The sequence below is a fragment of the Pan paniscus genome, chromosome 14, assembly GCF_029289425.2.
Source record: "Pan paniscus chromosome 14, NHGRI_mPanPan1-v2.0_pri, whole genome shotgun sequence".
Taxonomy (NCBI): Eukaryota; Metazoa; Chordata; class Mammalia; order Primates; family Hominidae; genus Pan; species Pan paniscus.
In genome coordinates this window covers 40,278,408-40,294,730 of record NC_073263.2, presented here as the reverse complement: position 1 = coordinate 40,294,730, position 16,323 = coordinate 40,278,408, and the positions used below count along the sequence as shown (strand labels likewise).

The 16,323-nt window shown below is 40.6% G+C and overlaps 1 protein-coding gene across 1 annotated transcript in view; it reads left to right on the top strand.

Annotated features, from left to right (window-relative positions):
• The first annotated feature begins 1,172 nt into the window (after positions 1 to 1,172).
• The window catches only part of MRPS31 (mitochondrial ribosomal protein S31), a 42,314-nt gene continuing 27,163 nt past the window's right edge, over positions 1,173 to 16,323 (top strand). Inside the window, exons 1-4 of the mRNA XM_034936620.2 lie at positions 1,173 to 1,926; positions 5,764 to 6,051; positions 13,675 to 13,833; positions 15,764 to 15,904. Coding sequence (XP_034792511.2) covers positions 1,352 to 1,926; positions 5,764 to 6,051; positions 13,675 to 13,833; positions 15,764 to 15,904 — 1,163 coding nt within the window. The 5' untranslated portion in view covers positions 1,173 to 1,351. The remainder of the gene's footprint in view (positions 1,927 to 5,763; positions 6,052 to 13,674; positions 13,834 to 15,763; positions 15,905 to 16,323) is intronic.

Sequence of the window (16,323 nt, the reverse complement as noted above, 5' to 3'; positions counted from 1 at the left end):
TAACTTTGAAATGACCAATCTGATTTTTGTTCCCTGTTTCTATTTTCTTCAACTCTTTTGTGCTTATAAAGCCAAACCCCTCTGCTCAACTCACTGGAACACTATTCTAGAATCACAAATAAAAACCAATTATGCTAAATTTGCCATAATTTTGTTTTTTGACAAAGTTATGCTTTAATTTTTTTTGTTTTTTTACAAATCAGACAAAGTAAGCATCCCCAAGTGTACTGTGTAGAGCATTCAGTCACAAAGGTTCTGTTAGTGTTAGTGGATCTCAGGAAGATCTGCTCAATGTAAGCTGTGTTTTAGTATCACAAAAACTCACCTCCCCACCTTGATTATTTTTTGAGAGGACAGGGAAAATGTTGATGTAAACTTTGGAATGCCTTTATGGAATTTTAGGCTAGTGGTTCCCATGTGTCCTATTAGCCAACATTTCCCACCAGATTTATTCTCATCCCCTTCCAAGTTTGGGAACCCCACATCTCTTCTGGGGTCACAGTTCCCTGTTTCATGAGGGACAGGTAAAAGCCAAGTCTCTATCTTGCATCTTTTCATCCTTTTTTTTTTTTTTTTTTTGAGACGGGGTCTCACTCTGTTGCCCAGGCTGGAGTGCAGTGGCACAATCTTGGCTCACTGCAGCTTCCGCCTCCCGGGTTCAAGCTATTCTCCTGCCTCAGCCTCCCGAGTAGCTGGGATTATAGGCACTCGCCACCACGCCAGGTTAATTTTTGCATTTTTAGTAGAGTCGGGGTTTCACTATGTTGACAGGCTGGTCTTCACCCCTGGCCTCAAGTGATCTGCCCGCCTCGGCTTCCCGAAGTACTGGGATTACAGGTATGAGCCACTGTGCCCCCGGCGTAAATCTTTTTTCCTTTTCTTTTTTGTTTTTTTGAGACAAAGAATCTCGCCCTGTAGCCCAGGCTGGAGTGCAATGGCGCGATCTCGGCTCACTGCAGCCCCCACCTCCCGAGTTCAAGCGCTTCTCCTGCCTCAGCCTCCCCAGTAGCTGGGATTACAGGCGCCCGCCACCACGGCCGGCTAATTGTGTGTGTGTGTGTGTGTGTGTGTGTGTGTGTGTGTGTGTGTGTGTGTTTTTTAGTAGAGATGGGGTTTCACCATGTTGGCCAGGCTGGTCTCGCACCCGTGACCTCAAGTGACCCACCCGCCTCGGCCTCCCAAAGTGCTGGGATTACAGGCGTGAGCCACCGTGCCCGGCCATAAAGCCATTTTTGAAAAATGAAACCTATGTCTCATTTTGACTCTACATCAAAAATAAAGACTGAAAGGAAACGCTAACTCATAGGGCAGCAGGTCTTTTAGTAATTTTTTTTAAACCTCTTTGGTGGCCATGGCGCATTTTGAGAACGTGGTGAACGCTGTAGACCCTTCCCCTCCAAACATCGCAAAATATTGTCTGTTAAAGAAGAGACTGATCTCACTGGCACCATCTGTAGTTTTTGCACAACTGGTCACGCCCTCCACTGTCGGGTTCGCCGGTCTGGGACCCGCCTCGGCCAGCGAACCTTTGCTGAACTCTGGCGAGGACTCCGCCTCTAGGACTACAATCGCGGGGTGGGTCGGGTCGCTTGGAGGCAACTGGCTCCGCCCGGCCGCGGGCGAGTCCGGAACACAGTTACCCGCCCCTGTTGCCCACCGGAGCGCAAAGGGAGAGGAAGGCGCCAGGCCGGAAACGGAAGAGAGCGGGGGGGACGTGTTTGGCAGCGGGACGCACCATTTCAGTTGTGTTCTTGGTTCATTTTGTGTCTCGGCGATGTTTCCTAGAGTCTCCATGTTCCTACCTCTTCGCCCCCTTTCCCGCCACCCTTTGTCCTCTGGAAGCCCGGAGACATCAGCGGCTGCGATTATGCTACTCGCTGTTCGGCACGGAACAGTCAGGTACCGCAGTTCAGCGCTCTTGGCCCCGTAAGTCCTCAGATAACCCCGTGCCCCGTCCTGTACATCCTCCGACTTCCTGGGGTCGATGTTACCACCTGCTGGGTCTTAGAAGCTATTGCTTTAAATCTGAGGAAAGAGAAATCCCAGAAAGAAAAGATGACTTGCCCAAGGTCATAGTGTGCGTGAAAACAGAGCTACGATTACAAACCTGGTCGCTGTGCTCTACTACACGCCGCGCCTCATTCCTCTTGTCATCATCTCCTGTCAGTTTACCCAGGTTATCTTTTGCCTCCCAAGATTTATTTGATAGTCTCATTTGTTTTCCTTCATTTATTCTTTAGTTCGTTACTGAAAAACTCGAAAAACAGCGTGCCAGTACTGGTTGTAAACCCCAAGTGAGACAGTCCTGCCATCACGGAGCGTGTAGTTCCAGAAAGTAGACAATTCAAGTGCTATGTAGTGAAGTAATAGCTGAGATAGTGTAGGTAAACAGAGAGTACACTATTCAGCCAACATGAATGAGTGCTTGCTGGGATAGCAAATAGGGACACCTAACCATTATAGGGGAGACTCAGGATATCGTTTCTGGAAAAGTCTGACGAAATCTGAAGGAGGACCACTGGTTGAAGTTAGCCAGGAAAAAAGGGAATTGTGGCGTACTTGGTTTTGGTACTTATCCTCCGAGAACTTTATTATGAAAACCTAATTCCGCTGCATAAATTCCATGCGTAACACTCAGAAGGCAGTTTGGTTAAGTACAGTGCTGAAGCAGCTTAGTAGCAGTGAAGATGGGAAGGACCAGCTGAATGGAGGAGAAAAATTGCACAGGTAGAATTAAAGGGATGTGACGTCATGGGATAATGGTAGGGTAGTCAGAGATAGCAAAAATTTCAACTGGCTGCGTTGGAGTATTAGGGTATCCTTAATGTTAACAGAAGAATGCGGAGCCAGGCTTGAGAAAGATTTTTCCATATATTATAATTTTTAGAAAACAACAAATACCTGTTTATGTTAGGGGGCCTTTTAATATAGAAAGTGTGAAAAATGGAAAGTCAGTCTGAAAGAGGAGTCTTGAATGTGGTGTTGAAGGTGTTGCATTTGAAGTACTGATGAGCTGCTGTCAGTGGAAACAAACTCAGGTGGGAGGTTAGGTCGAGAGGTTTATTATTTTTAGTGGTAGGGAGTTACTTAGACGTGATTTTCCTATAATGTAGATTGTTTTCTGTGGTATGATAGCAGTCTTGAAAGAAAACATTGTAGTAAAGATTACATGTGAGATTCATTCCCCTGATTACCACCTTTCTATTAAAATACCTTGAATAGTAACTTTAAATGTAAAATAATGACCATTTTCTTAAATAGATTGTACCATATATTGAACATTATAATGAGAGTCCTGTGTACTGATTATGAGGATACTAGTTATGCAGTTGGTTTTTTATTCTAATTTTTAAGTGCCTGATTTGATAGCCTCTGACGTTTTCATAAGCAGATCAAATAGTTTCAGCATTTTTTGAAATTGCCATTTTCTCTTTCATGTAAGTATCCTTAACCTGCGGCTGCCATTTTCTGGCTTTGAGAACTTGATTATATATATATATATATATGGACAGAGTCTTGCTCTGTCGCTTAGGCTGGAGTGCAGTGTGTGATCTCGGCTCACTGCAACCTTTGCTCCCCGGGTTCAAGCGATTCTTCTGCCTCAGCCTCCCAAGTAGCTGGGACTACAGGCACCCACCACCACACCTGGCTAATTTTTGTATTTTTAGTAGAGACTGGATTTCACCATATTGGCCAGGCTGGTCTCGAACTCCTGACCTCATGATCCGCCCACCTCCGCCTCCCAAACTGCTGGAATTACAGGCGTGCGCCCCCATGCCCAGCTGAACTTGATACAATATTTAACCCAGGGTCTGATACAGGCTCTTGAGCTCACCTGCATGGGAATCACCTGGGGTTTAGTTAAAATGTTAAATTCCAAACTAAGAACTGTGTTTTAAGTCAGCTCCCTATGTGATTTGTATAACCTCTAGAGATTCATAACCACTACTTTAATTTCTGTGGGCAACAGTTTGTACTGTAAAGTGAGAATAATGAAATCTGTTCTGTTAAAGTGTAAGGATTAAGTAACATACATAGCTACTGTAATGTGGTCCTCTGACCAGCAGCGTTAGCGTCACCTGGGAGTTTGTTAGAAATGCAAATTCTCAAGTGTCTCCTGGACAAAGCTGTTGAATCAGAATTCTTTGGTGGGACCAAAGTATGTTTTAGCAAGGAGCATAGATAATTTCTGTGGGCCAGGTGTGGTGGCTCACACCTGTAATCCCAGCACTTTGGGAGGCGGGCAGATCGCTTGAGCCTAGGAATTCAAGCCTGGGCAACATGGCGAAACCCTGTCTCTACAAAAAATTAGTCCCAGTTACTCAGGAGGCTGAGGTGGGAGGATCACCTGAGCTCAGGGAGGTCAAGGCTGCAGTGAGCTGAGATCACACCACTGCACTCCAGCCTATCTGACAGAGTGAGGCCCTGTCTCAAAAAAAAAAACATTTTTATGCATATTAAAGTTTGAGAAGCAGTGCTGTAGCACGTCAGCTTCATAAAGGCAGGGACCATGAAATTTTTATTTACTAATGTATTGTCAGTACCTAGTATAGTGCCCACCACAGAGTGGATATTCACTATATTTAGCGAATAATTTTTTAATATACCCTCTTACTGAAACCAACACATTCAGAGTTTTGAAAATTCTTCAGTAGTCAAATACCAAAACAAATTTTTAACCCCATAGAATAAAATTGGATATTTGGATTACTTAGAATTAGGAAATCTTTTTGCATGAGTCTAATATAGATGTAATCATTTGTGTTGTTCTTTTTCATAAATGTATCTAGTGAAGAAAGCACAAATGACATTTCTAGCCATTGATTATTCTCTTTTCTGTTCCATTCTAGCTTTCCTTACAAATGGTTATGGGTTAAGTAGCATGTAGCTCGATGAGAATGTTGATCAGATTAGATAACACCCACTCAAAGTTTTTTTGAAATAATCTTTTTTATTGATAGAAATTTATTTTTGTATTGTTTAATGATAACTTTTAAAGAGGTATTGTGTTAAGAGCAAGGACTTGCAGTCAGTCACATTTGGGTTTGAGAATAATAAATTGTCATTTATTAACCATGTCAGTGTTTTTCTACCCAACCCTGGGGTAAATGGAGGGAGGGAACAGACTTGGGAGCACCAGCACCCCCAGACCTCCCCTGGCCACCCCAAGGACCAAGTGATCAATATCTCAGCACACCTCTACTTATTTGTGGTACACAGTGTGTCTTAGTTCTTAGTGAGCTGTGAGCTACATGACTTTGGGACTTCTCTGATTTTCAGTTTCCTTATCTGCAAAATAGGGACCTTAGGGAGTTAATGTGGGTATGAGAAATGTAAATAAAGTATATTTCACAAGATGAGACATGTAGTATATGCTAATGGTAAGTTGCTGCTGTTATGGTTGTTAACAATAATTATAAAAAGAGACCAGCCTGGCCAACATGGGGAAACCCCATCTTTGCTAAAAATACAAAATTAGCTGGGCATGGTGTCACATGCCTACAATCCTAGCTGCTCGGGAGGTTGAGGCAGGAGAATTGCTTGAACCCTGGAGGCGGGGTTTGCGGTGAGCCGAGATCGCGCCATTGCACTCCAGCCTGGGCAACAAGAGCGAAACTCCGTCTCAAAAAAAAAAGCAACGGAAAGGGCTTGAATTGAAAAAAATCTTAGATACATAGTTTTTTACTTTATTGTAAGTAAGTTTTTTACTTCATTGTAGACTGCATTGTATTTTTCATTTTTTTCTTTAATGCATCTTTCCAGGACAAAAAATAACATCCAAAGATATTTTGGCACTAACAGTGTGATCTGTAGCAAGAAAGATAAGCAGTCTGTTCGAACTGAGGAGACTTCCAAGGAGACTTCAGAGAGCCAAGACGGTGAAAAGGAAAATAAGAAAAAAGACTTGTTAGGCATTATTAAGGGCATGAAAGTTGAATTAAGCACAGTAAATGTACGAACAACAAAGCCCCCCAAAAGAAGACCACTTAAAAGTTTGGAAGCTACACTTGGCAGGCTTCGAAGAGCTACAGAATATGCTCCAAAGAAGAGGTAAATTTAATTGTAATTCAAATGTTGTTTGAAACTCCAGTAAGCTTTTTGTTTTGGTAAAAAATATTTTTAATACAAGTACTTGGGAAATGTTGAATTAATGAAGAATAAATATCAGCTTGTAAACACAGGGACTCTAATAATTACTCGAGGCTGGGCATGGTGGCTCACACCTGTAATCCCAGCACTTTGGGAGGCTGAGGCGGGCGGATCACTTGAGGTCAGGAGTTTGGAGACCAGCCTGGCCAACATGGTGAAACCCCGTCTCTACTAAAACTACAAAAATCAGCTGGGCGTGGTGGTGCGTGCTTGTAATCCCAGCAACTTGGGAGGCTGAGGCAGGAGGACTGTTTGAACCCAGGAGGCAGAGGTTGCAGTGAGCCAAGAATTGTGCCACTGCACTCCAGCCTGGGGGACCAAGCGAGACTCTGTCTCAAACAACAACAACAACAAAATAATAATTACTTGAGAAATGCTGTTATTGTATTATATTTAAATAACAAGAGGATATCTGTACACAATCCAGAGAAAGGAAAGGAGAAATGATCTCATTGAGAATTTCACACACTTAAATATTTATCAGTGTTATTAACTGCCATGTAATTGCCTCTTTAAGCTGTTAATTAACAATATCATTTACATCTTGATTTGAAGGTAGCTTAATGTCTGTAAAGGACTTGCTTATTTAAAATTTTCCATTTTAAAGATTTCTGGAATAAAGTTTTAGCATGTTGATTACAACTGCTTTATATGACTTCCCTTGATCAATACCTATCAGTGCTTTCAGCTTTCTTGGTAGTTTCCTCAGAGTATTAAAATTATTTGTGTTTGTCAAAAGAGTATTATATTTAATTCTAAATGCAATCAGTGATACTTGGCATTGTGTGGTAGGTTAAATGGCAGTATTTTTTTTAGTGCTATGTAATGATGTATTTCAATGATGTCATTAATTCAAGTAGTAAGGTATGTGGCTTTAGGATACTCATCACTGACTTCTGTTACCAGAACAAACAGATTTTAATAGTCTTCTGTTTCCCAAACTGATTTAACATTTTAATGGAACTTCTTGGTTTCTACATTATATCAAAAATACCTCTAGAAAGTATGATTGGGTAGTAGAGTAAGCTAATTCAGACTATCAGTACCCATAATAGGTACTTCCTCCTCCTCCTCCTGCTTTTAGAAACAAAATGGTTATATATAAGTATATGGAAATAAATAATACAAACATATATAAATACTTTTCAAGAATGGCATTTTTAAAGCTCCTAGACCTGTTTATGATCCATCATGCTCTTTATTATAATTATAATTGAATTAACGATTACAGAAATGGTAAAGTGAGTTGAATGCTTTGGAAAGAGTCAGTAAAGGTCATTTAAAATTTTTCTTTCCAATTAGGTATGAGTGAGGCAAATATACATGTGTGGGAAGATCATACACTTAGATTGCTTTGTAAGCTTTCTTACATTCTTGCTGCACTTTTCCACTTAAACTAAAATTGAAAATACTGGAGGATGGGTGTGATGTATATAAAAGATGTGTCTTAGAACCTCTATTAGTGGTCCTATGTTCAAAGAAGAGGCTTTGGTCCCACATCAAAAGACTGGTGAATGAGGTACATTTGTTTTGAGTTTTAAAAAGGTGTCTTTTAATGATTTTTTTCCTCCCCTCCCTCTTTTTCAAGGACTCCAAGGTGCACGGGATTAGGTTAGTCATGATCTTTGCTTCATGAGACACTGTCATCATTGCTTCATACATAGACTGCTTTTCTTTGTATTAAATATTGAACCTTCATTGATATGGTTACCATGGCTACACTACCTCCCAAACTTAGTGGCATAAAACATTCATTCATTATGCTCACAGATTCTGTGGGTTAGCGATTTGACTAGAACACAGTGGGGGAAGGCCAATCTGTGCTCTGTGATGTCTGGGGCCTCAGTTGGAAGACTTAGAAGTCCGAGGCTGGAATTGTCTGAAGTTTGCTCACTCATAGGTCTGGCAGTTGCTGCTGGCTGTCAGCCGAGACCTTATTAGCAGAAACACCTACATGTGGCTTTCTTTGTGGGCTGGGCTTTATCCCTGCATGGTGGCTGGGTTCCAGGCCGGGTGTCTCAAGAGAAAGTGAGCCAAGAGAAAGTTGTATTTTCTTTTTAATGACCTAGCCTTGTAATAAGATTGGACATTACCATGTTTACCCTTGTTCCACATTGATTTTCCTGGGATATTTGTTTTTATCACAACCACTCCTGAGAAACAATCTTGACAAAGATATAATGTCATTGATAGGAATGGAGCAATATACAGTTGGTCCTCTGTATTTGCAGGTTCTGTATCCACAGATTCAACCAATTTCTGATTGAAAATATTAAAAAAAATACAGTATAACTACTTACATAATTAGGTATTATAAGTAATCTAGAGATAATTTAAAAGTATTCAGAGGATGTGCATTACTTATATGCAGGTACTCTGCCATTTTATGTAAGGGGCTTGTGCATCCATCCTGGTGGGGGCCAGAGCTGTTCCTGGAAACAATGCCTGTATCCCACAGCCCCACCTCCCCCAACCCCTGCAGATATGAAGGGACTGCTGTAATGTTACTGTGAACTGCCTAATTTACATCATTATTGACATGGTTGTATTTTCCTGTGCTGCCCCAGAGTACCTTAGGACACAGTTTGAGAGCCAGGGTCCCAGGTGGAGAGCTTGTGTCTTCTCTACTCATCTTTAGCTAAGGTAGATTCTGGGCTGGGATCTGGAATCGTCTGAGGGCCCTTTTCCAGTAGTTGATACTGGCTGTTGGCTGAGGCTTTAGCTAGGGCTCTTGGCCAGTACACTTACCCATGGCCTTTCCATGTGGCCTGGGTTTCTTGCCTGGTAGCTGGGTTCCGCAGACAAATGTCTTGAGAGATGGAAGTGAAAGCTGTATCACATTATTTGATCTAGCCTCAGAAGTTGCAGTGTGTTACCTCTCTCTTGTTCTGTTCATCAAGGCAGTCACAAAGTTTCCCCTGGTTTTCAGGGAGGGAAGATAGATCTCCCTTTTGATGGATATATGGCAATGTTTTGGAAGAGCATGTGGAACCAGAAGTAATGCTGTCACTATTTTCTGAAAGTATAATCTGTTTATCAGGTACATCTGGTACCTGATAACTGTAGAATTTCAGCTATACTATAGGCAACATTGTCATGACAAAATTGACCCCTAATTCATAGATTGCATCTGGCCTGGGAGAACTACGGGTACCTGATGGGGATACCATATTTAGGACTTAAATGCAGTGATTCTTCTTACTGCACGTCTTTTGCAGGGACCCTGGAAACTGCATGTGGCCCTGTTACAAGAGATACTGGCTGCTGTGGGGCAGTAAGCCAGGCAGCTTGCAGATCTCATATCCTTACTCTAAGATGATTGACTATGTGAAGTGTCACCTGCATGAACACTACAATAACTCCCACTGAGAAGGAGACCCAAGGCTGCCCTGCCAGCCTGCTGTGGTTCTGTCTTTCATCTTCCTGAATGGACTGGGCCAGGTGTCACCTGTAGTGGTCCTTTGGGTCTGAATGTTTAGTGGAACCTAAGAATATCCCTGGTGATGCAGCAGTAACCAAAATTTCTAGCATCTGCTTTAACTTCCTCTTAACCTGATTCATTTGGAAGGCATCAGCTAACTATTACTCACTTAATTGATCCCTGCTGGAAATTTAGATTATCTCTGGTGTTTCACTAGTATGAAATGATGCTATGTTTGTTTATTCATTCAGCAACTTTCCCTTGCCATTATATTTCACACACCATCCAAAGTGCTAGAGATTGGACATTGAACAAAACAAAGTCTCTGCTTCCTACATTAAAATGGGGGGAGGGATGTAGGAGAGGAGATATATGTACAACACACACACACACACACACACACACACACACACACACACACACACACAATGTCTATACTATGTCAGGTGGTGAAACATGAAGAAAAATAAGAGTGATGGAGTTGGGCCAGGTACAGCCTGTAATCCCAGCACTTTGGGAGGCTGAGGCAGGAGGATTGCTTGAGTCTAGGAGTTTAAGACCAGCCCTGCCAACATAGTGAGACCCAGTCTCTACAAAAAATGAAAAAAAAAATAGCTGGGTGTGGTGGCATGCACCTGTAGTCCCAGCTACTCAGGAAGCTGAGGCAGGAGGATTACTTGAGCTGAGGAGGTTGAGGCTGCAGTGAGCTGTGGTTGTGTCACTGTACTCCAGCCTGGGTGGGGAAAAAAAAAAAAAGAATGAGGGGGCTGGAGAGGTGCTGTTTTTAAGAATAATTAGGGAAGAACTCTGATAAGGTAACATTTGAGCAAAGATTAGAATCAAATTAGGGATAAAGCCATGTAGATATCTGAAAGATGAATTCCTTTTCAGGCATAGAGGATAGAACTGCTTAGGCCTTGAGGTTGGAGTATGCAGTATCCTTCAAATTCCACAAATTTGTTTCTTTTCTTTCGTTTTTTGATACAGAGTCTTGCTCTATTCCCCAGGCTTGAGTGCAGTGGCACAATCGCCTCTACCTCTGGGCTCAAGCAATCCTCCCACTGCAGCCTCCCGAGTAGCTAGGACTACAGACATGCACCATCATATCTGGCTAGTTTTTTTTTTTCTTTTTGTAGAGACGATGTTTCACTATGTTGTCCAGGCTGGTCATGAACTCCTGGACTCAAGTAATCTGCCCACCTTGGCCTCCCAAAGTGCTGGGATAACAGGCGTGAGCCACCATGCCCAGCTGTTTATTTTTTCTTTCTTTCTTTCTTTTTTTTTTTTTTTTTTCTGTTTATTTTCTTTAAACACATATTCTTAGAAGTGTAATTGCTAGGTCAAAAGATGTGCATACATATATTTTTTGCCTTTGATATATGGCACCAAGTTGCCTGCCAAAAGCGGTGCCAATTTAAGTATCCACTCAGTAGTTTCTTTCCCTCATCAGAATTCTTTTCTGAAATTGTATGTCATACAGTTTATTTTAAAGAAATTTAAAAAGTACAGAATGTTATGAAGGGGAAAAGTTTGTATTGATGAAATGGTTTTAATTACAGGATAGAATAGATTGTTAAAAGATGCGTTAACAAGTTCTCCTTACATTGTTAAAATATATGAAGAAAGATCCCTGTATGTAAAAATTATTCAATGACAGAGGCTCCCCCACAATTTTTTATTAATTAGAACATTTCAAATTATAAAGCCAGAGAGTATAACTACATAGGAAACCATTGTTATGAAATGTATGATTCTAGAAAATGAATATTCATCTATGTTCTGTGTATACTTTGATCAAATATATTAAAATTTGAAAATGAAGTTCACAAGTAGTTTATGAAAGAAATACAATGACTTTGGAACAAGGTTAAAGCTTTATTCACAGATAAGTTTTAAAAGCACATTTTATTTTAACTTATATTTCTCTATTTTTCTTTTCTTTTTCTTTTTTTTTTTTTGGAGACAGACTCTCACTCTGTGGCTCAGGCTGTAGTGCAGTGGAAAAATCATGGCTCACTGCAGCCTCTACCTCCTGTGCTCAAGTGATCCTCCCACTCAGCCTCACCAGTAGCTGGGACTATAGGCACATGCCACCACACCTGGCTAATTTTTTTTTTTTCTTTTCTTTTTTTCTCTATCCCAGGCTGGTCTCAAACTCCTGGGCTCAAGTGATCCTCCCGCCTCAGCCTCCCAAAGTGCTGGAATTATACAGGAATGAGCCACCGTGCCCGACCCCTTGTTTAATTCTTTTCTTTTTCTTCTATTCCTATCAGATTTTAGATCTTTCATAACTTAGTTAAGTCCTTAAAATCTTTCTCCAAGAACTTCAGGAATTTGGGAAGTTTAACTTTCGTATTAGGTAACGGATCATAATATAGAAAGCCAGGTATAGTAAAACATTAATTTGGATCCCACTCATTGAGATGTCAGTTCTCAGTGAGTTAAAAAATGTTGCAAATAGCCAGGCATGGTGGCAGTTGGCTATAGTCACAGCTACTCAGGATGAAATGGGAGGATTGCTTGAACCCAGGACTTTGAAGCCAGACTTGACGACATATTGAGACCCCTGTCTCTTAAAAAAAAAAAAAGGAAAAAATGTTGTAAATAGTTTATTTTCTTTTTATAATAGAATGTTTTTCTATTAACTTGCTCTAATTTAGGAAGCTTTTAAAAGCTTTTTCTTATGAAAAATTTAAAACATATGCAAAGAACACAAAATGGTATAACGCCTTTCTACTGTTGCCCAGCTTCAACAGTGATCAACATTTTGCCATTCTTGTATGACCTATGCCTTCACCCACTTTCCATCTCCTACTTGATGATAATTTATGGCTCTTTTTTTCAGGTAAAATTTACATATATTAAAGTGTACAAATCTTAGCTGTAGGATTTTGAGAAACAGATAAGTCCCTGTGACCCACACACTTAGCAAAACACTACATTTTTCATTTTTACCTTCCCAGTCAGTAGCCATCAGTCCTGAGGCAATTGCTGTTTTGATTTTTTTTTTCACCTCAGATTAGTGTTCCCTGTTCTAGAACTTGATATAAATGGAATCATACGGTTTTTTTTTTTTGACAGAGTCTAGTTCTGACACCCAGGCTGGAGTGCAGTGGCACAATCCTGGCTCACTGCAACCTCCACCTCCCAGGTTCAAACGATTCTCATGTCTCAGCCTCCAGAGTAGCTAGGATTTTACAAGCATGCGCTGCCATGCCTGGCTAATTTTTATATTTTATATTCTTTGTGTCCAACTTCTTTCACTTGATCTAATGCCTGTGAAAGTCATTCATGTTGTCATAAGCTGAGTACTCTTCCATTGTATGGATATATCACAATTTGTTTTTCTGTTCTGATGATAGACTTTTAGGTTGGTTCCAGTAAAGTTTCTGTGAACTGGTTAACCTGCCTTTATATTTGCTTACAATATATATTGTTTCTGAAATACAATAACATCTAATTAAAAATTCCACTAATTTATAATTTTTGAGGCTGATCTGTCCCTCACCCCTCCACCTTAATATATTGTTCTGAGTTAGTGTTGTGCTTCAGCAAATATCCATTAATTTTAACATTTAACATTTCAAAGTTTATATAAAACCGGTACCTAATAGTTGAGAATTCTTGCCTTTGTCAGAAATTGAATTGAATACTTTTTTGAACACCAAAGTTTTCTCCAAAAATCATTTCACTTTTCACTAAACTAATGGTGTAATAAGCAATCTCTTTTTTTTGTTTTTTGTTTTTTTTGTTTGTTTTGGTTTGGTTTTTTTGAGACAGAGTCTCGCTCTGTCTCCCAGGCTAGAGTGCAGTGGCGTGATCTTGGTTCACTGCAGCCTCCACCTCCTGGCTTTAAGCAATTCTCTTGCCTCAGCCTCCCGAGTAGCCGGCACTTACAGGCGTGCGCCACCACGCCCAACTAATTTTTGTATTTTTAGTAGAAATGGGGTTTCACCATGTTGGCCAGGCTGGTCTCGAACTCCTGACTCAAGTGATCTGTCTGCCTCGGCTTCCCAAAGTGCTGGAATTACAGGCATGAGCCACCGCACCTGGCCAATCTCTCTTTTTTTTCTTTCTCATTTGTTTTTCATTTTCTTTTTCAGAATTGAGCCCCTGAGTCCTGAGTTGGTGGCAGCTGCATCTGCTGTGGCAGATTCTCTCCCTTTTGATAAGCAAACAACCAAGTCAGAGCTGCTGAGCCAGCTCCAGCAGCATGAGGAAGAGTCAAGGGCACAGAGAGATGCAAAGCGACCTAAAATTAGGTGAGTGAATCAAACCCTTAAGTCAGTAATGTTTATATCTCAAAATGGGCCATTTTCATATGGCTAGTGAGTAATACACATAATATATACCACGTAAGTGGAATTTGTATATAAAATATACCACATAATTTTAGCAATTCAACTTTTTAAAAAACTTATGTCTTAAGTATAATTATAGTTTTAAAAAAAACAATTGAATAAAGTTTCCTTTTAGGAAGTTACAGTTTCTTGTCCATGAAAAAATAAATGGTAAATTCAATAATGTTATTAAAAATAAATAACAGAATAAAGTAGCTTCTCTGAGAAAAGTAATTTTTTTCAGTTAAATACCTTGCTGGTTTTATGCACAGTCTGATAATCTTCAGGTCTGTTGCCTTCTCTTTTTCCTCTTCTGTATTTCATCTGACATCATTCCACTTACTCTCTTCATCTCTCATTATTTTATACCATGTTATACTACTTGCTGCCTATGTTATATTAAGTAGTAAGTATAGTAAGCAGTAACACTGCCTCATTTTGAAGAGTGATCTAAATCAGTTGTTCTCAATGAGCGTGTATACCAGATTTATTTCAAGAAATTAAAAGAAATGGCCATGTGTGCTGGCTCATGCCCATGATCCTAGCACTTTGGGAGGCTAAGACAAGAGGAACACTTGAGGCCAGGAATTTGAGACCAGCCTGGGCAAAAAAGCAAGACCCCATCTCTACAAAACATAAAAAAAGTAGCTGGACATGGTGGCGTGTGCCTGAAGTCTAGCTACTTTGGATGCTGAGGCAGGAGGATCACTTTTTTTTTTTTTTTTGAGACGGAGTCTCGCTCCGTCGCCCAGGTTGGAGTGCAGTGGCGCGATCTCGGCTCACTGCAGGCTCCGCCTCCCCGGTTCATGCCATTCTCCTGCCTCAGCCTCCCGAGTAGCTGGGACTACAGGTGCCCGCCACCATGCCTGGCTAATTTTTTTGTATTTTTAGTAGAGACAGTGTTTCACTGTGTTAGCCAGGATGGTCTGGATCTCCTGACCTTGTGGTCTGCCCACCACAGCCTCCCAAAGTGCTGGGATTACAGGCGTGAGCCACCGCACCCGGCCTTGGGAGGATCACTTAAGTCCAGGGTTTGAAGTTGCATTGAGCTGTGATCTCACAACAGCACTCTAGCCTGGGCAATAGTGTGAGACAAGAAACTGTAATTAAAAAAAAAAAAAAAAAGCCAGGTGCACTGGCTCACGCCTGTAATCCCAGCACTGTGAGAGGCTGAGGCAAGCGGATCACCACGTCAGGAGATCAAAACCATCCTGGCTAACACAGTGAAACCCTGTCTCTACTAAAAACACAAAAAATTAGCCTGGCATGGTGGCACACACCTGTAGTCTCAGCTACTCGGAAGGCTGAGGCAGGAGAATTGCTTGAACCTGGGAGGCAGAGGTTGCAGTGAGCCGAGATTGCGCCACTGCACTCCAACCTGGGCAACAGAGCGAAACTCCATCTCAAAAAAAAAAAAAAAAAAAAGGAAGACATAGATATCTGGACTGTCAGTTCAGTGACTCATTTTATTTGTATTTGAACAAATAAAAAGCAACAAATAAATATGGCTAACTCTTGGTTTTAATTTAGTTATTGGATGTAGGTGATAGGTATAACAGATACTGATTTTACTTTCCCATCATTTTCTCTGAATAATTTTTCATGAGACACTTAACGTTTTAAATGAAGATTTCTGAAGTACATCTTTAAAAGATGAAAGTAAACATAAATTGTAATGTTCTGTGTTATGTGAATGTTAATAGGTGACATTTTTTATTTAAACATTTTATGCTGTGTAATTAGTGCATAAAAATGAAATAAGAATTAAATGATCTCAGTCTCCTGTTTAAGGAAGTTTATTACTGTTCTGTAGCTAAGATTTCTAATACACTTGACCTTTTTATTATTTCAGTTTCAGTAACATAATATCAGATATGAAAGTTGCCAGATCTGCTACAGCTAGAGTTCGTTCAAGACCAGAGCTTCGGATTCAGTTTGATGAAGGCTATGACAATTATCCTGGCCAGGAGAAGACCGATGATCTTAAAAAAAGGTATCAGGCTTTGTAATCTGCTGGGTTTTGTTTGTGTAGTTTGTTTTTACCTTAACTGTAGATTTACCTTATTGTGTGTGTGTGTATTATTGCTGTTGGATATCTGAACATTATGAATGCATTTACATCTGTGTTCTTACTCTCTGTATACCACTTCCTAGAGAGGGAACCATGTGCTGGATTTAGCCAGTCCTGTAGTTTTCCATACCTGAAATCAAAATGGGCCATGCTTCACATCTACTCACGATGAATAGGGGTCCTTTCATTTAGAGTAAGCGGAGCTGACTGAATTCTGAGCAAATAAGTATTTTGTGAGAAACATTATTTTTCATTTTAAAAATAAGTGTCTAATACTGTGTATTCATATAGCCTTTATATCTCAGTACGTGCTTATCTGTTGGTATACCTTAGAGAAATAA